The sequence below is a fragment of the Podarcis liolepis genome (genome assembly GCF_965112155.1).
Source record: "Podarcis liolepis genome assembly, chromosome: 5".
NCBI classification, from domain to species: domain Eukaryota; kingdom Metazoa; phylum Chordata; class Lepidosauria; order Squamata; family Lacertidae; genus Podarcis; species Podarcis liolepis.
Genome location: NC_139556.1, coordinates 20,772,028 through 20,794,906, shown reverse-complemented (window position 1 = coordinate 20,794,906; position 22,879 = coordinate 20,772,028). Strand labels below are relative to the sequence as shown.

The window sequence follows — 22,879 nt, the reverse complement described above, 5'->3', positions numbered from 1 at the left end:
AAATATCTCCATGTCAGTGAGGGGTTGCTTCTGTGGCTGCTTTTTTCTGAACACTCGCATCCAAGCTAGGGAATGTTGTAAGTGAACCAGCTCCCATGTTAATGTCACAAGAGACCATATGGATCCATCTCCATTCAAGGCATTTGACAAACTAGCTTACATTTTCTATCTCTCCCTGAAAATGTGTTTCATTGGTGATAGTGGGACATACCTAAATATTTTCAAGTGACTCTGACGTTGATGTTGAGATAACTCATGCCAAAAGTACTGTCAGATGCAGCCCTTCACTGATCTGATTTTCTGCTGATAATCTAATTTTTATTTTAGTTGGGTTTTTAAAATGACCGTTATTAACAACAAGCAGAGTTTCTGAAGATTTGTCAGCAGTTCGGCCAGGAAACCAGACCACAACTTGTGTCCGTCTCCAAAACAGAATCAGTGTTATCTATAAATAGAGAATAAATACACAAATAACATCAGCACTAAAGTCCCTTTATGGGTGGCAGAAACATTTAATGATGTCATGATGTGAGTTCTACTAATTTTCAGAAATTAACTGCACTAAATTCACATCTAAGAACTATTGGTTACCGTAAGCATACTGTTAACAAGAATTTGCCTCAGAAAATCTGAACAGGGCCTTAACCTTTCCCAGTTGCACCCTGTTGTATCTTCATTCAGTCTCCTTGTTTCCTTTCGTCTTCAGTCCAATATATGTTCTGCCATTCCATAGCAAAAGATGGAAAGAGCTCGTCTGCTAACCCAACATTCAACTCACCAGTCAACAAACTAAATTCCCATTTGCTGTAGCAGATAGACCATAGAAAAGTGAACTTTCAAACTATTTCCTTTTAATGAACCTTGTTGCCGCTACTCTCAACCCACAAACCACATTTTCCCATTTTGTGGTGTCTTTTTTGAGGGGGGCGGACAGGAGGTGAGAACTACTAGCTCTGTGTCGCTTTTTGATGTGATGTGAGCATGATGATATTGGATCCATCCCTCTTTGCCTCCACATCTGACAAACTCCAAAAGACCTATGATCTTATCCTAACTCATTCCAAACTAGTACTTCTTTGCATTGTCTATGGCATTCCAGGATTTTGGAATGTCCCTCTTTAGATGCAATTTATTTAAATAGTTAAATACTGTGAGATTTTTCGCTCTCCTTTCCCTGTTGAAGCTCATGTGACGAGCCCAATCCATTGAAAAAAATGTTGAATCCTAGTGCTGTGAAGGAAGATTTCACAAGTACAAACCCTGTTAAATTCAGACATTATTTGAGCCCTGAAGTGCATGCAATTCTAAACATGAAATTTAGCTTTGGGATTGAAATGCCTCTGATAGAACTTAAAAACAGTAGGTAGAATCCTGCATAAGTGAGTTACAATAACTTCAGGCTGTTAATCAGAGACTGGGTTTTTGAATGCTCTGCTGCATTAAAACAAAAGCCTCCGCATGTGTAAAATAACATTTTCTATTACTATATAGAACTGTAGAATTGTTGAATTGGAAGGACCCCGAGGGTCATCTAGTCCAACCTTCTGCAATGCAGAAATTTATTACATATTGGAAACATAGGAGAATATTCAGAAATACGGCATTCCTTGCCTGCAATCTGTAGTAGTACAGGCCAGAATTCTATCACCTTATTCTGCACTATGAGAAGAAAAGCTATAAAGTCCAATGGAATGCCGTGACAGGATTATTTCATTGGTTACTTCGAAGTCCAATTCATTTCAACAGGACTTAATCATTCTGAACGTCTCTTCTAGTGTGTTTTTGATGTGTGTCTCACTTCTCATTTTTACAGGACTCATTGACCCAGTTTGCTCGTAATGCTAAGCCAAACTGTGGTTTAGGGCAAATGAGCAAACATAGGTTCCCAGAGACGGCATCATGTCCTCTTTCTTCCTCCTATGGTCCTCCTGCTGCTGTGTTGCTGTAATGCAAGTTAGCCTTACCTTCAAGCCTAGAGCCATTGTCTTTTCTTGCTGCAGACAAGTCATGAAGTTGTAGCCACAGGTTACATGGTTTGTCTGGGGGAGCTAAACCATGATTCCAGGTTCAGAAGTAATGCTAATCAAACCACGGTTTAGCTTACAGTAGCACCAGAGGAAGAACATAATGGTTGTGATCTTCTCCTTAGGAACCCACACATTCGCTTGCTCACACTAATGTGGTTTGGCTTAGTGTTACATGTGAAGAGGGCCAGTGTTAAAGGTTGAAGGTGTTTCATTTTTAATCTAGTTTCCCTCATTGGTAAAGGTAAAGGGACCCCTGACCATTAGGTCCAGTCGCGGACGATTCTGGGGTTGCGGCACCCATCTCGCTTTATTGGCCGAGGGAGCCGGCGTCCAGCTTCCGGGTCATGTGGCCAGCATGACTAAGCTGCTTCTGGCAAACCAGAGCAGCACATGGAAACACCGTTTACCTTCCCGCCGGAGTGGTACCTATTTATCTACTTGCACTTTTACATGCTTTCGAACTGCTAGGTTGGCAGGAGCAGGGACCGAGCGACGGGAGCTCACCCCATTGCGGGGAAATGCTGACTTTTCTTTACTCTTGAACAAGTTCAGGTCTTCATAATGCATCCAGTCAGAAATAAGCCCCTCTCAGTTTAGTAGGCCTTGTTCCCAGGGAGGAATGAATAGGATTGCAGTTGAAGTTTAAATGTTGAACAAAGTACTTTGATGTAACAGGATTATAGCGATATCTCATCCATTTACATTTTGCCCTGATAAATAGAGTTTTCAAGAAGCTAGTCTGTAAGATAAGCTATTTTGTCACTGGTACCCAGCAGTGCTCTGTTTTCTCTAAACCTAGACCTGATCTTCAAATTCCCACTTCCTGCTGATTCTTAACAACTAGCTCATAGGCTTCACTGCTAGCTTGGGGGCTTGCTTAAGTCTGTTTTGCCTCTGGGGGCTTTTGCTTTCTTTTAAACATACTCTATGTTTGTCTCCGTTCATCTGCTTCTATTTGCTTGTATATTTTGTTGACTGAAGCTGAACTCTGTCATCAGTGCACAGACTGTTCAATTTAACTTTATGCATTGTTTCCTGGTTCAAAAAACTAATTTCTAAATACTTTGGAGAAGCCCTTTGCTCACGTACATCTTTCATCAGAGCACATTAGCTTGGGAACGGCACAGTAAAAAACCATTAGCATCTTACGTTTGATATTGGTTTTGCAGTCAGTAGAACAAGATTGATGAAATGTTATGTTTGGCCAAAAATTTGAGTTTTCCTTTGGAATTCAACATTGAGAGAATGGGTTGTCAGAACCAATAAGTTTTCCATTGCATGGGATAGGAGGCATGTGGTAATAATTAGCAATATAAGTCTTTAGCTGAGCAGCTCAGCAAAGATTCTGGCAGCAAACGTAATGAGAAACTACAGTTCTGCAATTTCTAATGTCAAAAAGTTTCCAGATAAAATTGAATGCATTTGCAAAATCTGGAGCCGCTAAACTTTGTTGAAAGATGTTGCTCAGAGTCCTAAAATTATGTGTGCATTTCCTTCTCCCAGGAAGAAACATACATTAAGCTCCTTTGTTTATACATATTATTTAAGTAATATATATATATAAATTGCCATCCAGAGTTTAAAGCATAAAATAGGCTTATATGGCAGCAGGCTGCCGTTCTGAAGACAGTATAGTTTTGATCCATAATGCTTTAAGGCTGTAATACCATGCACACTTACTAGAGAATCTTCAGTGGGGTTTTACTTCTGAGTCAACAGGCATAGGTTCATTCTGCATGTTGGCATAAAAGCAGAGCTTTCCAAACTTTTTATGTCGGTGACAGACTTTTTAGACATGCATCATTTCATGACACAGTAATCCAGTTTTACTAATAAACCAGAGGTTAAACTAACCCCTTTCCAGCCCCAGAAGCAGCACAGGGAGCATTCACGCGACACACCTACACACTGCAGCCGACACACTAATATGTCACGACACACAGTTTGGAAAACTCCGGCATAAAGGCTTAGAGCAGGCCTTCACAACTCAATTACCTACCAAGCCAAATGTAGTTCAGCATTATTGTTTGGTGCTTGACAAGCACTCACTTTCTGCAGGCCATAAAATTAGAGACTCACTGAGCCTCTGGTGGACCATCCCGCATGGCTTGTGGATTGCATTCCGTCTGGTGGGACTCAAGTAATACAGACCTATGTTAGAGACTATTTTTGTCCCTATCACCAACATGATCTACAATTTGTACTGAGAGTACTTAACAGAAAGCTGATTTAGCTATGTGTTGTGAGTGAAGAAGTCTCTGATTCAAACTTTGCCTGAGCCATGAATTCACTTAGTGATCCTCAGTAAGCTGCTATCTTCCAGACTTAGTCCACTCTCATACCTACAGGATAATAATTCTGTCCAACCATATCAGCGTTGTTGTAAGAGTTATGGAAGATTATATATGAAGTATTCTGGATACACTAAAGATTCTTCATTAATAATCAGTCAACAAGAATAATAAAGGATAAGCAGGAATCCTACTAGGTGCTTGAATAGTTAAAGCCAGCAACAGGGCCCAACTTGTCCTTTAGAACTTGATGTTTTCAAATATGGAGAGAGTAGGGTGATTGGTTCACTGGCCATTGATGTCACAATGTTCCACTTCTCTGTATCCAAGGAGTCTGTTTCTTACCTAGGGGATGGGCTGTTTGTGCAGCTCTCCCAGGTGAAAGGGTTACATTTCTGTACCTCTCCTACCAATTGGTGTAGCTGTTTAGAAGGAGGAGATGGCTGGGGCAGATTCACTGCTTGTGGACATTTAGGTTCATATATAAACTACTCCACACTTTTCAGGCCTCCTTCTTGTTGGATATTGTGAAAGACTAGGTATCTTCTTGGAACAATTTGGGCAAAGTTGTGTTTGATTTGGTAGGGATTCTTTTGGTTGATTCTACTCCCTGTTTTACATCCTCATACCGTTATCTATTAGGCTTTTGTTGCCTGCTGTGAATGTTCATGATAGGCCACAATGCAGTTGTTATTGATTATTTCTGGAGTTTATGTGTTGTCAGTAGTTCTTATGAAGCGAGATATATATTAAGTCTTTGCAACTCCCTCTCAATAAATCTGAAATTTGTGACTTTTCCATCAGTGTTTCCATTGGCTCCTGAAGTGAAGCAGGGCCCCAGTCATGTTTTTGGTTAATGCAGATTCTCTCAGCTTCCAAGGCAGATCATGTAGGAATAATGAATCCCACAGTGGTGTGCCTTGAAGCATAGGATACCAGCTTGAGTGAAGCCACTACAAGTGGAGATCATGGTGATGATGGAAAATATTTTGGTCATAGGCAAATGTTCAGTATGTGCTTTGCTTTTATAAGATTATAGATTCTGCTTTTGATATCTCCTATTAAAATATGTGGTAACAAGTTCGGAAGAGTCACTGCATGAGTTCTTGGAAAGCAAGTCAGAACAGATAATCTAGCCCTAGGTGGACAACAACAGGTCTATCTGACAGCCACTGAGGCCTACCACAGTCTGTGTCCCAGATGCAGCCCAGTGGCTAAAATTGTAGCTCTTGCTTTTGCCATCTATCAGGAGAGGAGGATGCAAAGGGTATAATTGATTACCTCATTGACTGGCATATGTGGAGGATCCTGTTCAACTCGCTAAATCATAACTACTGCAGCCCTGATGCAGGGAAAGGGGGAGAGGGAAGAGTAGAGTTTGGAGTTGGCAACCTAAGACTGAAGAAAATTCTGAGAAATTCATTCAGTCTAGTCTACTTTGCAGGTTTGTTAGGATAACATATAATTACCCCAAGTACTTGCTCCTGTAAGACATAATTAATGAAATAGTATCCTGATTCAAGGTAAAGCAGCACTTTATATCCTGTCAGCCCAATGTGGAAGTAGCCCCAATAGTTTTGAAACCAGCCATTTTCTTGAGGCGGAATGTAACTGCCTCCAGTAACATTGCCAAATGGGCCCTTCTGGAATGTTTGTTTAGTTAAAGCAGGAGGTTGGAATTTCCATTGGAGAAATTATGGGATGGCATGTGTCAGAATTATACCAGACCACATTTAAGTAACAGTTTAGTTAGAAGATGCACAAGTCTGCACACTAATCCAGGCACCCATAGAGAGGCAACCACAACCTGATAACGCAAATTCACCCTGACACATGTTCCCCATCTTTGAAGTGTAAATAACAGTAGCCCACCTCAGAGAGTTGTTATGAGGATGAATGAGATTAGGGATATGCAGCACATTTGCACTCTTAAGGGCTTTTCAAGAAAAACATTTCCAATCACTACAGTCACTAGTGCTAAATGACAACCATGTTTCTCATTTCAGTTTTTATTTGTACAGCCAGTCAATGGATTTGAGTAACATGGCTGTATCTTTTCCCTTTCTTAAACCATGCCAAAAATGTGGAATGTTCGGCAACGTTTTGTTCTCTCCTTCAGTCGATTTTTCTGTCAAAATGTGTCCCTTGCATGATAAATCTTGCAAAAGGAGCTTAAGCAAGAATCAAATAAGAGCACATGCATGCAGTCAATCAAACATGAATCTGTGAGCCACACCATTGTAAATGATTTTTTTCCCGGTACATCACCCCAAAAACCTGAGTGAGTTTATTATTGAGTGAGGTGTTGAGGCCTATTTAGACCTTTGCTTCAGAGGAAAACCCTTGGTCAAAGCACACTGGGCAATCTTCCCATAATAAGTGGCTGCTTTCAAGGACTACCTTGAGGGATGCCTCCCCCTTGACTCTTTTTGGCGTTTTGTTGCTGAAAATGCTTTTAAAAGCACTAAGTAATATCAGCATTTATCCTGAGACCTCTTAAGTTTCTGTTGTATGTCTGAATGCCTTTTATTTTTAAGCTAGCTTTGGTTCTCTGCTGCGTAGCACTATGAAGACCTCTCGTTTCTCTCACGGTCCATTATTGCTTCTCAGATATTTATTTTGATTCATCTATGAGCCATAACTTACCAAATCATCAGCCTATCATGAAGAAGAAGAACAATCTGTGAGATTCCTTCAGGAAGGAAACTTAGGGACTTAATAGCAGCATTTCTCAGACATAAAAAAGAACTGAGGAGAGACAGTCAGTGTAAACGAACAGACAAACAGATAATTTAAGTTGACAAGACACCTTGGATAGATTAGACGTAGTATGTTGATTCTGAGCTATAACATGGTTTTATTTTTCTTCTACTTAGCAATTTGCCTCTAGATTTCCCATAGCCGAGGGGAAGAACTCTGTCTGAAAAGGAATAATATCATTTCCTATTAAATTGACTTGGAAGAACAGGCAAATGAAATACATTTTTATTGGAAGAGCATATGACCTAGACTACTGTCCTGTCTTGTGATCTTTTTAAATTTTCTAATAATTCCTCTGATTTTCCTAGGCTTCAAATGACGTTCCACTAAGCAATACTGTATATTGTAGCGGTGAAGACCTTGAGCTATGTGCTGTAGGTTCCCGTGCCCCAGCATAGCTATGATATTCACATTTTATCTTAAAAATGCATATTTTTACATGCATTTCAGTGTTGTTTTTTCAGCCGAGATGCACATAACAAAATTCAGAGAAGTGCAAAAACTGAGGAATAGTTGTGCTTCGGTCCACATATTAGGTCAGGAAGTGCCATTCAGGCCGCTTTACTTAGAAATGCAGACAAACGAAAACCTCACCTGTCTGTAGTATCAGTTGCTTTTTGGTAAAAGTTCACTCAAAGCACTGTACACCACATTAAAACATTGCAAAACAAAAACAATACGATCAAACTAGAATAGCAACAAATCAAATACTTAAACATCAGCAGCATGGGCAAAATTAAATAAATAATGTAGTCACAGTGGATGTGAAGGTCTCTTATATATAAACATGCTTTCACCTGTAGAATGTATACACAAAGAAGCAGAGTGTTGCAGAGTACTGGGGCCACCACATGGAGAGTCCTGTTTTCCTTGCTGTGCTTGATTTACCAGTACTTCACTAAAATGAGGGACACAGAGCAAGCCCATACAATATTGATTTAAAAGGCCTGGGAGAAACATCTCTCAGTGGAAAAGTTCCACTGAAATTAACCTCTTCAAAACCATGTGCATTCATCCACATGTTGCTTAAAGGAAAGAAGAGCCATGCTAATTTAATGTGAATACTGCTGCTTTTTAAATTATAGAAAGCTAAATTTGGATCCCTACTTATTCATGATGCTCAGGGGGTTGTCGTCTCTTAGTCTCCATAGTTGTGAGGTAAAATAAAATAGCTCTATGGGTGTTATCCAGTTGTGGCAACCCACTTGCGCAACTACCACTGTGCTAGTTCTTAGTGTAACACTAATGTTGCTGCACAGCAACTGAATCCAACGAGTGCTTTGCATTTGTGAAAGATGTTGTAACAACTCCTAGCACAATTGTTTTTATTAAGCTTCTGCACTATGACTTGCACAACCCATGTGAAAACAAAAAAATTCCTTCCAGTAGCACCTTAAAGACCAACTAAGTTAGTTCTTGGTATGAGCTTTCGTGTGCAAGCACACTTCTTCAGATACACAGTTCACAACCCATGTGAACGCTCACATTTATTGCATTAGCATTATGGTGGACATTTATTTCCTTCACCTCAAAAGAGGACAGAAATATGATACATAAATATATGGCACTTGAACAAACTGTATTTTACTTTGTCAGTATATTGTGATTCTTGACAATGCAGAAGAATAAATTCAGCAACTTTCAACAGCGACTTGGACCTTCTCCTGGTGATTTAACTGCTTACTGCAGTCTCTTTTCCTCTGAAATTCTCAAGAGAAAAGTTAGAAAACATGGGAAGGCTCTGTTTTCAACCACTCCAAGGCTTCATCTGAAGTGTTTCAGCAATAAATGCCCTTTGCATAGTTATTTCCCAGTCGCTTTACTTAACTCTGGATAAAACACTGATTAAAATAATAGTCTGCTCTCAATCCCCCATCCTCCTTCCTTGTACCTCTTTAACTACTAAATATACATCTACTGTCAAGCCTATAGACAACTTTCTCAAAATACCATACTGTGAACTTCCACTCTGATTTCTTATTATGGTTCTACATCCTGCAACTGAGAATTCCATTTATAGGCTCTCTTCTCCCCCTCCTCTCCTCTCAGAAATTGAGGGCGAATATAATGGACCTGGTATATTGATGCCCTCTCCCCCCTTAGATTAAACACCTCTTAAGAGGTGAAGTTAACACCAGTCGTTTCTCATACTGTTAAGGTTTAGACCCCACCCACCCACCCCAATCATCTTGCGGCAGGAGCCATGCGCAACTGCTGTCCCAGCATCTGTTGAGTTAATGGGGTTCAGGAAACCCAAGGGTGCCATTTCAAATTTTGATATGTGTGGCTTGTCAGGACAAAAAAACCCCACCAGCCTTTAAAAAACCAAAACATTTGTCATTACTCCAACTGATTAAAATGGACCCATACCAAATCATAAATCAATGGTAATAGATAAAAGGTAGCTCTTCAGATGTTGTTGAACCACAGCTCCCATCAAACCTGAACATGGGCCATGCTGGCTGCGGCTGAAGGGGGTTGGAGTCCAGCGGTATCTGGAGGGCACCACATTGACAACTTCTTGATTAATGTACCAGTTAAAATGGTAACCCTAGAAAAGGGTAGTCATCAGTGGTGGAAAGCTTAGTTATAACTTCAAATCATATTGCAAGCTATGCAAAGATCATAAGGCCATTTAATAGGAAAAAAACACTGTAAAATGAGGAGCAGGAGCAAAAACATTGATTGCTTAATAATAGCAGGGTGTCTCTTGTGTGTATTAACTGTTGCTTCTGGAAGCTCAAGAACTGCCGGGATTTCAAAGGATTAGAGCAGTAGACAGAAGTCTGGTTGATGCTGAAACTGCTGGTGCTGGAAGTGTGGTTTAATCCTGCGGTGTCCTATGAATCTGCTGGCTAGCATGCTGTCCTAACTGCATGTTCACAGCTGCTAACATTTTCTTTTTGGGTTTTGGTCTCAGTTCTTAATGACTAAAGATCTAGACACTGCTTGTCCACTTCATCACAGTATGTCATGCAAAAGAAAGACAGCTCACAGTTGAGACAGTGTTTGTATGTCTCAGAGCAAATGAAAGAGTATTTATCCTGGACTGAGTTTGAATTATACTGTTAAGTTTTATTGCTATAGCCTTGGTCACGAGGGGATTCCAGAAAAAAACTAGTTTGGGAAGTAGTCTGGACTACATAGGACCTTGAGACTGAAAGCTGGAGAAGCCAATGGAGTAGTGAGAAATTATTTTGGGGGCATGCCTACTACCCCTTACTATACCTTAGAGTCATCCCTGCTTGGTTAGTGCAAAAGTAGAGCTGCTACTAGAATTTTGGCTAAAGTGAAATTTGAGGTGAATTGTGGGGTTTCTAAATACATCCCTAAAGTTTTGTCTTAAAAAAAATGTTACTCAGGCAAAACTGGGTTTTTTTGGGGGGGGGGTGAACAAAGAAATAACCCTTGCAGTTAGATCAATGACATTTCTCAGCAATCTTGATTTAATTGTACAGTAGCAAATGTCATGGTACTTCCTGCTTCAATAAGGCCACTTTTTAAGTGCCAATAAATGGCTCTCACATTTCTCAAGATGGCGAAATATCCTCACTGAGCAACCTTCCTTCTGTCCCAGGGCTCTGCAGGTAATAGTCAGGATACTTGGTGAGTCTCCTGCCTCCTGGTGCTAGAACTTGCTACAGGGTCAAGGTCAGTAGAGACCAGTGAATCAGCCCAGGTGGGGCCCTGTTGGCTGCCTTGGCTTTCCAGAACTTTGGATCAGTGGCATTTATTGAGACAGGAAGGGTGAGGCACAGGGAGTTTGGCACTGCACATTGAGTTGCAGTGGAGCCAATCCTGCCACACAGTGCTGAGCTCCCCACACCTCCCCTCTCCCCCCCTCTCTCTGTAAGGGCCAGTGACCTGCTATTTTGGGAAGGTGGGAGAGCAGCCTCACAGGCTGCTAGAGGTCAAGGGGCAGGCCTAGAGCTCAAACCTGAGAGCAAACTCAAATGTGGAATATGCACACCAGCTGAGGTTCAAACTTGGGGTTTAAAATTAGAACCAAGAAATAGATTAGGACACAAAAGGAGAAGGGCTCTTGGAGAGACAAGGCTGAAAAAAAGAAAGCTTTCTCAGAGCTAATGTAGCTCTCTCAAGTGGGCTGCTTCTACACATGGCTGGTGATATGGTAGGTGTGGTCAGAAGTCCTGCAGATCTTAGGTTGGGTAAATACTTCATTCTTCTTCTAAATATCCTTGTGCAGCAGCCTTCACAAATGGTGACTGAATTGAAGACAGCCCACCAACCTTACCAGGGGCTGTTTTGTTATCAGCGATAGGCTGCAAAACAAGGTTGACACTAAGCTCCCTGGTGGGCCACTGTTGCCCTTTTTGCGTGTGAGATACCAATGCAGTCATCTAGCTCCATGTATCTGTGGGCAAGGCAGGCTTAAATTAATCCCTGTGTTTAAAAATCAAGTGTTACAACCTTTGTCCTCTTCCATGGCTGCTCCTTTAGAAATCCTAGGCAGGAAAACAGCTTGTGTGTTGTTGTTTTTTTAACAAGCTCTTCAAAGCAGTTATCTTCTGCGGTTTCTTTTGAGCATGACTTTCTATGACTTCTTACATAGGATTTGGGTTCTATTAGTCCTGTTGAAGCAATAGTCTGATCTAACTTTGGTTCAAAAATATAGAACTGTTGAAAGAATGGTGTTTCTAAGAACTTTCTTGAACCAGGTCTGACCCCCCTCCCCTCCCCACCTTAACCACCATGTAATAGAATCTAGGCCCAAGATGGTTAATCTGCCCAAGCTCAATCATACACAGCTTTTATTTATGTGAAAGAGTGTTCCATTATAGGTTTAATGGGGAAAGCAGTTATTAAGAATATTGTTCCACGCACTTAAAAAAAAACGTAATAATGATCTACGTGTGGATTTGGCCTTACGTCAGCTATGTTATACCTTGAGTTTTCTTCAAGCTTGCCAGCTCCTGGAGTGGAGAGAGAAAGAGCAGGGGAGAACCAGAGAGTGGGAGCAGAGATGTTGGACAGCCAGTAGACAAATGCACAATTAGAAAGTTAAGAAGGAAGATGCGGGGGGGTGTGTGTGTGGAGAGACTCCGACACATGTATTTGATATAAATATTGTAGTTATACAGAGACATCTAGATCAATATATGTCATATTTCATTTACTTACTTGACAAAATGAATGCAATGTGGTCAGTGGATGTTGAACAGAATCTTCAATTTACTGCCTGTGATTTAAAATGATGGGATGGCAAGGGTGACTTTTTAAGAGTTTCTTTATATTTGTTCCAAGAGAATGGATGTAATTTTCCTTGAAAATAAACAGCCAGGGGAGCTTTGCATTTTGCATTGTTTGCCTGTGAGTGCACAGAAAGGGAATATCCCACCTCAAGGATTATGCTGAGGTTCCCATTGTTTTAATTTCGAGAGTAGCTTATGTGGGCCCAACTGGTCTTTACTGTACTTTCCTTAGGGTACCTTTGGGCTTGTCACACATCTTGTTGGGGAGGGAACTGGTTTGCTAATTATGGTTGGCAAAGCTACGTACGTAGGGAAAAGAAACAAAAACAATGTCCTATTTTGTTCATATGGATTCATGCTCACTTATTCTAAAATTATACTTTCCAAACTGTTCACTGGGTTACACAAGTCTGCAGTGAAAGAAGTGTGGGCAGCAGGCAATGGAAAATAAATGAATTTAAAAGTGCAAGGCTCCTGTGTGCCCTCAATATCTACCCACAGAGGAGGCAGCCCACTGTATCTCCGCATGATGCATTGATCAGGGCTTGCAGCCACTGCAAGAATTATTGCTCTTGGAATTGCCTCCTAGAAATTGGGGGGGGGGGTATACACAAGCAAAAGATGAGAGTGGGCTCCTCTGAGGACTGGTGAGCCTTACTTGTGCATATTCTAAAAATAAACATTTGATATAATGAGTAAATGTACCTCTATTTTTAACTTGGTGTGTGTGTGTATTGTCTGTTAGAAGTTTAGAAAACCGGAATGTGCTAAATCATAGTGGTGCATCTATTGTATTAACAGTTTTAGTTTACTTTGGAGGATGGGAATTGGAATTAGTGCCATTTGACTTTGTAGACCATGTGTGCAAGCCTGATATAAAATCAGCACCCACATCACCAAACAACTATAAATAAACAATTAACTAAACTAAACTAAACTAAACTCTGCTGGTCTGGGCTAGAAGTAACTGTGGATATTCTAGTATTGGCTGAACTCCTGTTGAGAGATGGGGAACATGTGGTCCTCCAGATGTTATTGGACTCCATATCCTATCATCCCCAGTCAGCATGGCGAATGGTTAGGGATGATGGGAGTTGTAGTTCACTAACATCTAGAGAGCCACCCATATCCCTGCTCTAGCTAAACTGCAACTTTCCCACAGCATCTCAGTATTGAACTAGTGGGGTGCTGATGAGCTAGTTTCCATTCTGGGCCTGAGTTTTAGCAGTATGGTATCATGGGAAAACCCCAAACTTTGCAGCTTTGCCTTTGTTAAATGCTAATACCAGTGGGAAAGGGGGAAGCAGTCAATTCCAGAGGAATTTGGAGTAAGTTTTAAAAAGAAAAACAATAATTAACTAAAGGTCTAGTACTAATAAAGTGTTCTGAGTTAGCCCCCCCCCCCGCTCCACATATAACAAGATTACCTCAAACCAATAACTAAGAATTGTAATAAATTCCGAGAAGACAGTTTATAATTAATTATTCCATGCTAAAGAGATGCAGTGTTAAGGTCCAGCATGGAGCAGTGATTTTGGCTCCAGAATTGCATGTTAATCATCATTGAATAAATATATTTATTTGCTTGTTCTTCTCAAGCAACTCCTAGTCACCAGCCAGGTTTTCAACCTATTTGAGTCCATGGCTCCCTTGACCAACTACATTCTTTCTGCAGCACCCCTGTGGGACTCAGGAGCCCTTTTAAACTGCAACTATCAGGGCAGCGGTGGTGGTGGCAACAGCTGCAGTGAGAGGGATAGTGGAGTTCCTCTCTTCTTTGGCTCAGTGCCAGATTTAGGGCAGTGCAGTACCTTGCACAGGGCACCAAGCCAAGGGGGTGCAAACTATAGTAGTGTTACTAGTAATAATAAAACATACAAATGGGTAAAAGGTAAAGGTAAAGGTACCCCTGCCCGTACGGGCCAGTCGTGTCCGACTCTGGGGTTGCGCGCCCATCTCGCTTAAGAGGCAGGGGGCCAGCGCTGTCCGCAGACACTTCCAGGTCACATGGCCAGCGTGACAAGCTGCATCTGGCGAGCCAGCGCAGCACACGGAAATGCCGTTTACCTTCCCGCTAGTAAGCGGTCCCTATTTACTTGCACCCGGGGGTGCTTTCGAACTGCTAGGTTGGCAGGCGCTGGGACTGAGCAATGGGAGCGCACCCCACCGCGGGGATTCGAACCGCCGACCATGCGATCGGCAAGTCCTAGGCGCTGAGGTTTTACCCACAGCGTCACCCGCGTCCCTATACAAATGGGTAAACTGTACCTAAATGAATTGTTGTGAAAATAAGAAATATTTAGAGGGGATGCACCAAATTTTGTTCTCACTCAGGGTGCCATATTACCAAAGTCCGCTCCTGTTTGGTTTACATTCTCTGAAGGCCCTGGTGGCCCTTGGGAAATAGTTTTTTCAAGGGCTGCTAGCATTGCAGTAAGCCAGGAATTCTTCTCTGACTTGGTTTTTAATCTGAACTGAGAAGAATTCAGGGGTATCCTGATGCTCAGTTATCCTTTGAGGTGAAGGTCTGAGCCCCTGAAGCTCATTTATGGGCCTTGTCATAATGAGCTTTGTCAGCATCTCTAATTTCATTAAGTTGGCCTCTAGAAACATTTTGTTTTAACGAAGCTGAAGTAAGAACACTTAAGACATGAATTTTGGCATGGAACTGGGGAATCTGTAACTCTTCAGATCAGATGATTGGAACAATATGGGTTCTCCAGGGTTTCTGAAATCGTGTCCCTAATAACATTCTTTAAGCATGCAGACAATCTGGTTTTGATCTTATCTGTAGAATAAATTTCACTTATTCTAGCAAGTGAAAAGTGATTCTTTTCGATTCAAGATGACAGTCTAGAACCAGCTGATTTCTTCTTAACATTCTACTGAGCAGCTAAAGTTTGAAGTGAAGCTATTGCACACTACGAGAGCAATCTTAGCTTGGAGATCTGATGGCTGGATAGAGTTTTATGGGTTGGAAGCACCTTTCTGTTGGGGTGGGGCAGAATGATCACAGAGGAGATGGGAAGCTGCATAGGTGTAGATATTCATAGGCATAAGCAGTATGGGGTATTTCTAAGGCAGTTTGTATTTTATTCCCTTGAGAGGCCCCAGGAGCATCCCCATCAACCACTTCAGGCTGGTACTAGAGTAGTTAGTTATTCCAGTTCGTTTCAGTGGGGGGAATGTTAGATAGGTGACAGACAGAGAGAGGAGACTCCATGTTCCACCTCCTGCTTTATCCAACATGAGCTGGTAAGCTTTTGGAAGTGGTGGGTTGTATTCAGGAATCCCTGGCCAATATTTCGCTTTTGAGGCAAGCTGCTCAAAAGCTACTGGATTGGTGTACATCAGCTGCTGGCATTCCTAGATGAATCTAATCATCTGGATGAATTGGGTTGGAAATAAGTGCAGTGCTTGAGAAGGTCGTAGGAAATTCAACAAGTAGGGCTTAACAAGGTTATTATGGTGATTAAGTCATGGGTTGTTCAAAGGAAACCAGTTTTGGACTGAAGCATATGACACAGGCAGATGGCAGTGGATTGTAGGAGAGGTAAAACTAGCCAAGGATAAAATGGTAACAGAGGTCATTCACCATAGACTATAGGTTGTGTTGCTTACAGACAAGAAAACATAGAAGGCATGTATTGGAGACAGGAGGACAGCTGGAGAATGGAGGCAGTCAGGCAAGCAAGTTTTTCCTTAATGGCTACATTGACCTGCTGTGCACATCTTTGAATCGTGCCAAGTGGCATGTGGAGATCAATAGATGCTTGCTGTTAAAATGTTGTATTCTCTTCCATCATTTCCTTTTGGCAATTGAGCAGCACATGGCAAAGAGTAGTCTTCATGGTGGTGACATGGCCACATGGAGAGATTATTGTAGATTTGGTTGCATAAATTAGAAACTGTGCTGTAAGAAGGAGCTTTTAAAAAAGTAAGCCAAAACTCTGTGAGAGAGGGAAGGAGGGAGGGAGACTGGTTATAGCCAATAGGCCAGCTTTTCAGTTTCATGCTCCTTTAGGTATGGATTTGGTTTTGTGATGCTGTCAGAAAATGGGCAATCCTATGGGAATAAGAGAAGGGTGGGGCTGCTGGATGATGTCAACAGCATATAGGGGTTTTTAGTGCCATCCCTGTGCCTGCCTTTCTTATTCAGAATGTGAATGATAAGCCTTCATTGACAACTAATTTTTAACTGGAGTCATATTTTGAACCGAGCAAGGGCTGAAAGGCTTAGCAGCTTTGGTTCTGCCCACTTAACTCTTTCATAAGCCAGGAACTACTCATGGGGAACAGCAAAAAGGCTTGGGCAGAGTCCTGCTCACCTTGAAACACTGGCAAATTCGTATACCACCCTTCACCCATAGATGACAGGGCAGTTCACAACATAAAAATACAAATTGAGAACACAAAATATTTAATAAAACGAGAACAAAAACAAACCAATAAAACAAGAACAAAAACGAACTCTCCCTGTGTTGGTGGAGGAAGAAGACACCCCCACCAGAGAGTAAGGAATTTCCCCCTGCAGGAAAATAGAGGTGGCCTCGGAAATAAATAGGACACCCTCCTCCCCAAGTGACATGCACTGCTCCGCAAAGGAGGTGCTAGCTCAGGGTTCCTCAAACTTCACCCTCCAGATGTTTTGAGACTACAGTTCCCATCATCCCTGACCACTGGTTCTGCTAGCTAGGGATCATGGGAGTTGTAGGCCAAAAACATCTGGAGGGCTGAGTTTGAGGAAGCCTGTGCTAGCTCAATTTATCCTCTGCCAGTCTGCTCACTAACACTGGTCCCTCCTCCTTCCACCCTGTTGTTTCTTCCCTCCATCCTGTCCCAACCCTGCTCTTCCTTTCCGCCATGTTTCTGCCATCTGTCCATCTCTGTGCTCTTCTTCAGAGTCTTCCTGTGCTCTTTCCCCCCTACTGACTCACAATCCCTCTGTGCACCCTAACACATCCTCTGCATTAGATTATGTTAGTGGAGAAACACACATTCTGAGAGTTAATAATAAAAGCCTTGGACTTAGGCATATAGACAGAATCACTATAATGATTTTATTTTATTTTTTGAAAAAGAAACCTTCATTGGGCTAGAAAGAACTTGTTAAATATACAGGGTTTTGTTTTAACTCGTTCTTTCTGGCCCACTGAAGAAAGCAATGCTATATAAGATGTACTGTGCTATATAATGGTGCAATTTCACTGTCACTAATGACGCCACTCCAAGTAGAACCATGTTGGGTGGTGATGTTAATGAAGCCTTTGTGCTTGTTCTCGATTTATCCATTGTTCTGCATTATTATCCTCCCACCAACAAGACCCCCACAATTATTTCTCACATTCTTAGTCAAGCATTGAATTATGAAACAAGGGCAGGAGCTCATAAAGGCCCCTAATGTTAAATTACATGGATGGTGATTGCTTGCTGCCTATCTCTCATAGCTTACAGTCAGTGGTTCCCCACCACCACACAGACACATTTACTGGAATGTGTTCAGAACAATTACAAAGCAGGAGTGACCTGGATGGTCTAAATGTTACCTCTGAAAGTGCTTTGCTCATTATCTGCCACCTGCTGCCAGTTCAGCTGCCAGCTGATGAATACAGTCTTACATTGTGCACAACAAAAGGGGGAGGATTGGTGACCCTCCACGAGACTGGTGTATTGAACAGTGTGGTGCCATTGCCTTAACAAAATGAACTTAAGCCACGCTCTTTTCTGTTAATGAATACAGATTACCATTTAGGAGGTGGTAGGTTTCCAAGGGAGGCAAGTCTCAATTTTGCAAACTGGTCGCTGCCATTGTTTGGCCAAGTAGTGAGGATAATTCCCCCGTACTTTGCACCTGTTGCGGAATTGGGGAAAACATGATGGTAGTCAAATTCTCCACACCAGTTAGCATGACTGGTTCACCAGTGGGTTATATGCACACTGTAGTAGGATATCAGCAAGAGATTGTCTCTGCTCATTCCCATAGATCACCAATGAATATTGGGAGACATGTGGGAAATTAATGGCAGGAAGCATGGGAGTACAATAATTCATATGCAGCAACCTTCTGAAAACTTGTGAGGAATAAAAACGTTAGTTTAATCTGTGTTGTGATGAAAATGTCCATCCCTCAGTTGGCCATTTCAGCTCAGTCTTTGAACCAGTTTACACACTAAATAGTCAGCAAAAACTCAACACTCCGCAAAGATCATAGACTATTGTATTACTTGGAAATCAATCTCATTGATGTCAGTTGGAGTTGCCTGCCTCCCCACCCCACTGTGATCTGCAACATACTTTCTTGAAAAGAAGTTCAGCTGAAATCAAAGAAGCTTACTTCTAAGTAAAAATAATTAGGATTGAGATGTAAGGCACTGGAGGCTGTGTCATGGAACATTATAAAATGCTGTCATATTCGCTACTGTCAAATCTGATTCTTTGGTTGCTCATTTGCAATGGTATGTTAAGACTGCAATCCTAATTATGGTTACCAGGAAATGACTCCCAATGCACTCAGTGGAAATCACTGTTGTGAAAACATGTGTAAATTAAGGATTAAGCTGCAAACTATGCAGTGAATGCTTATACTACATTTAGGAACCCCTTTTTATGTTACTTAAAAGAAGAAGAAAAAGCCTTTGTAATGGAAGCCCAAAGCCCTCACTAGTCATTCCAGTCCGCCATATTCTCTGCCTCTGGAGAAAAAATATTTGTGTATAACTTAAGATCTTACTTATTTGCATGTAAAACAAAATACAGTGGTACCTCAGGTTACAAACGCTTCAGGTTACAAACTCCGCTAACCTGGAAGAGTTCCCTCAAGTTGAGAACTTTTCCTCAGGATGAGAACAGAAATCATGTGCCTGCAGTGCAGCAGCAGCAAGAGGCCCCATTAGCAAAAGCACGCCTCTGGTTAAGAACAGTTTCATGTTAAGAACAGACCTCCGGAATGAATTAAGTACCACTGTACCACTAGAGGTAACACTGTATTTGCAAGGGGATCTGTAGTCTTGCTGCGTTAGCTGTTATGTAAAGGTAAAGGTAAAGGGACCCCTGACCATTAGGTCCAGTCGTGGCTGACCCTGGGGTTGCGGCCCTCATCTCGTTTTACTGGCCAAGGGAGCTGGCGTACAGCTTCCGGGTCAAGTGGCCAGCATGACTAAGCTGCTTCTGGCAAACCAGAGCAGCGCATGGAAACGCTGTTTACCTTCCCGCCGGAGCGGTGCCTATTTATCTACTTGCACTTTGACGTGCTTTCGAACTGCTAGGTTGGCAGGAGCAGGGACCGAGCAACGGGAGCTCACCCTGTCACGGGAATTCGAACCGCCGACCTTCTGATCAGCAAGTCCTAGGCTCTGTGGTTTAACCCACAGCGCCACCCGTGTCCCTAGCTGTTATGTACGATAGGTTAAATGGCTTATCTGCATATAGAGGTGAGGAAGCTGTGACTCTCAAGGGACACAGCAGATTTCTATGTCTATGGAGCATGGTGACTAAGGATGGTTACCTGAGAGCTAGAAAGTCTCCAGTTCAAAGTTCACCATGGGGGGCGGGGGCTTCCTGCCACCTGGGGAAGTGGCCTTACCTTGCCCCTGCTAATGGGACTGCTCACAGTGCACTGGGTCCTTCCTTACGGCAAATTAAACTCACAGGAAGAAATTGAGATAGACACTGTCAGGGCTACACCTTCACGTGTTGTTGGATTCCAATTCCCTCAACCCTAACCAGCGTGGCCATTGGTCGGGGCTGATGGGAGTTGTAGTTCAGCAACATCTGGAGAGTCAATGGGTTTCCAATCCCTGATTGAGATCTTATAAATAAAGGTTGGTGATCACCAGTGCTTCCTTTTTCTAGAAAAATAGGTGCAAGTACTCACCATGAAGTTGTTACAGTAAGTGCCACACATTTTAATAACAGAAAAGAGAGGTGCCGGTACTGCATACCCTTGAGTACCCCCTGAAAGACAGAAAAGGCACCGATCCCAAAATTCTAGAAGATACACAGTTACACAGTAAAATTAAGTGCTGGGTGGAAAAAAATCCAAGGGAAAGAGGAAGGATACTTTTAAACAAGAAGCCTGGATCATGTTTTCTTTGGATAAGCATATTTTTATTGAAATTAAATTATTATTAAATTATTATTAAATTGAGGATATGGTTAAGGAATAATCACTTATTAGCTAAATAAATTTATAGTTTTAGGAAAATAGACTTTTTACATGGTGCTTACCCCAAGCATACCTTTGACCAGTGCAAGATCTGGGTTAAGACTTCAGTTCTTTTACAACTTTAGCTCTTACAATATACAGTGGTGCCTCGCAAGATGAAATTAATCCGTTCCTCGAGTCTCTTCGTCTTGCGGTTTTCTCGTCTTGCGAAGCACGGCTATTAGCGGCTTAGTGGCTATTAGCGGCTTAGCGGCTTAGCAGCTATTAACGGCTTAGCGGCTTTAAGAAAAAGGAAACAAACTCGCAAGAACTCGCAAGACGTTTCGTCTTGCAGAACGACTCAAAAAACGGAAAACTCTTTCATCTTGCGCGTTTTTCATCTTGCGAGGCATTCGTCTTGCGAGGTACCACTGTACTATAATGTAGAATAATCTCTTTTTAGCAAACAGTTTTCAGATGAAGGAACCTTTGATTATCATGGGCAATAAACCTGGTGATTGAAAGAAACCGCCAGCATCATGTTTTCTTCTTCTTTCTTCTCCTTCTTCTTTGGCGATCACTCGTAGCCGAGTAAGATTGGCTTCCATAAACACGGTTTTAACAATGAGTCTGACTGTGACTGTGGAGGCCAATTCAGGATCCACACATCCTTCCACAGTGGGGATATAGGTTCCCGGGAGGGAGTTGATCATGGTGTGGATTTGCCAAGTGTGCCTTCCTCTTAGCACGTTTCTCCCTTGTGTTCTGAGTTCAAGTGTCTTCAAAGTCCATGACACCTTTGGTAAAGCATCATGTAACCCTTTCAGCAAGCATCACTAGAAACTACTAGTTGTAGGCCAAACTCAGATCTGGTTTAAGATCAGGCTAGGTCAACAGGCATTAAACCAGAGTTCCCCTTTTTTGTGTGTAAAGAGGAATTCCTAGTTTAAACAGACCAGGTTTGAAGCACTTAAGCAAAGAGGAAAGAGGTGAAGGATGAGTGAATGGGCCATAGTTAAGCAAGCAGAATTGTTACACCCAAAAGGGCCTGTGTCTCATTATTATGTGCACATAACCAGTTGGCCTTTTACTCATAATAATCTTTTGCTAAATTAGACCGGTGAAGTATTTTGGTGTCTCTGGGCTTCTCAATGTGTCGGTATTTTCCTTTCTCTCTTTCAGGAATGAACTGGAGGCACACACCAGTAGAATGGTGCTTCTTTCCTTTCCCCCTTTCACATTTCTTTCTTTCCACAACAAAGCAGTGATTTTCCTAATTCTCTTGCGCTTGCTTGTGTTCCTGCCTGGTCGTTCCTCTCAGCAAACTTTTAACTGTGCCCTCCCTTTTTTTCCCCCTGTCCCAGGCACATAGTTGTCTGTGGCCACATAACTTTGGAAAGCGTGTCCAACTTCCTGAAGGACTTCCTGCACAAGGACAGGGATGATGTGAACGTAGAAATTGTCTTTCTGCATAAGTAAGTACAAAATTCAAACCTTCAATTACCAGCTTCAACATGCTATTTTAAATTATTTTTTTTTAAAAAAGGAAAGAAAAAATATAAAGTGAAGTTTGTCTGTCAGTTCATGTGGGACAGGAGTGAGAACCAACAATCATGGCCAGCAACCCAGTGGAACTGTGTGTGGTCTTGTACCTAGAAAGATGCTCATGAAACTTCAATAAGAAGCAAACGTTCTGTCTGTTGTGAATGTGCATTGACTCTTCAGTAGACAAGTTAAGATGGACAGGATTGTTAGAAAGTAGGAAGTTTGGAAACCACCAGCCTGCATAATATAGGGTGATACCCAAGTTTCATTCCACTTGCACAATGGCCATTCCATTAGCAGGAGTCTATTTCTTAGTGTACCACAAGAGCTGAATTCAGTGGGTGTCTCGTGCTTGCAAAATTTGTTTCACAACCTATACTGCAGAACAATGCTATAATACTTTGTAACAGTTAAGCTTACCCATTGTCCCCCCGCTTCTTAAAAATAACTATAAATATTATAATGCTTATTAAAGAGGAAATCATTCAGTGTAAGAAAACATGATTATGGCCTCAAATATACTCTATATCTTGTCATCCTATAACTCCCAAGACTTGGAACAAAAAATTCATCACTCTGTACCATGAAGTCAAAAAAACAGTCCAGCCCTAGTCATTAACAAGAGGATGACCACAAAAGGTTTTATATATTTTGCATGTATGGAAGGAATGTCAAAATTCAATCAACAGATGCAAAACTGGCTCAAATTAGTTTGTCATTCCTTATTTCAGATTATGAATTGGCCCCGGTAGTAATGCTTGAATGCATTATGAATCCAAGCATAAATTTCCCTGAGAAGTTATTCTGCAACTCGGAATGTAAAATGAGATTTTGCACATGTACAGAATGGTTTTTTGTTTTTTTAGCATAAGCCTACTTTTTGTCCATGTCTTGGAAACT

At 41.7% G+C, this 22,879-nt stretch overlaps 1 protein-coding gene and 1 long non-coding RNA gene across 16 annotated transcripts in view; one reads left to right on the top strand and one right to left on the bottom strand.

The window, feature by feature from the left end:
- The window catches only part of KCNMA1 (potassium calcium-activated channel subfamily M alpha 1), a 557,989-nt gene that overhangs the window by 352,218 nt on the left and 182,892 nt on the right, over positions 1–22,879 (top strand). For all 15 annotated transcript variants that reach the window (XM_083502377.1, XM_083502375.1, XM_083502379.1 and 12 more), the window contains exon 10: positions 21,799–21,909. In XM_083502377.1, the coding sequence (XP_083358503.1) occupies positions 21,799–21,909 (111 nt within the window). The remainder of the gene's footprint in view (positions 1–21,798; positions 21,910–22,879) is intronic.
- On the bottom strand, positions 6,754–8,860 carry LOC310706905. Its single transcript, XR_014526240.1, has 2 exons — positions 8,538–8,860; positions 6,754–8,425 (listed from the first exon to the last, which is right to left on the bottom strand). It is a non-coding gene; the product is annotated as an uncharacterized lncRNA (long non-coding RNA).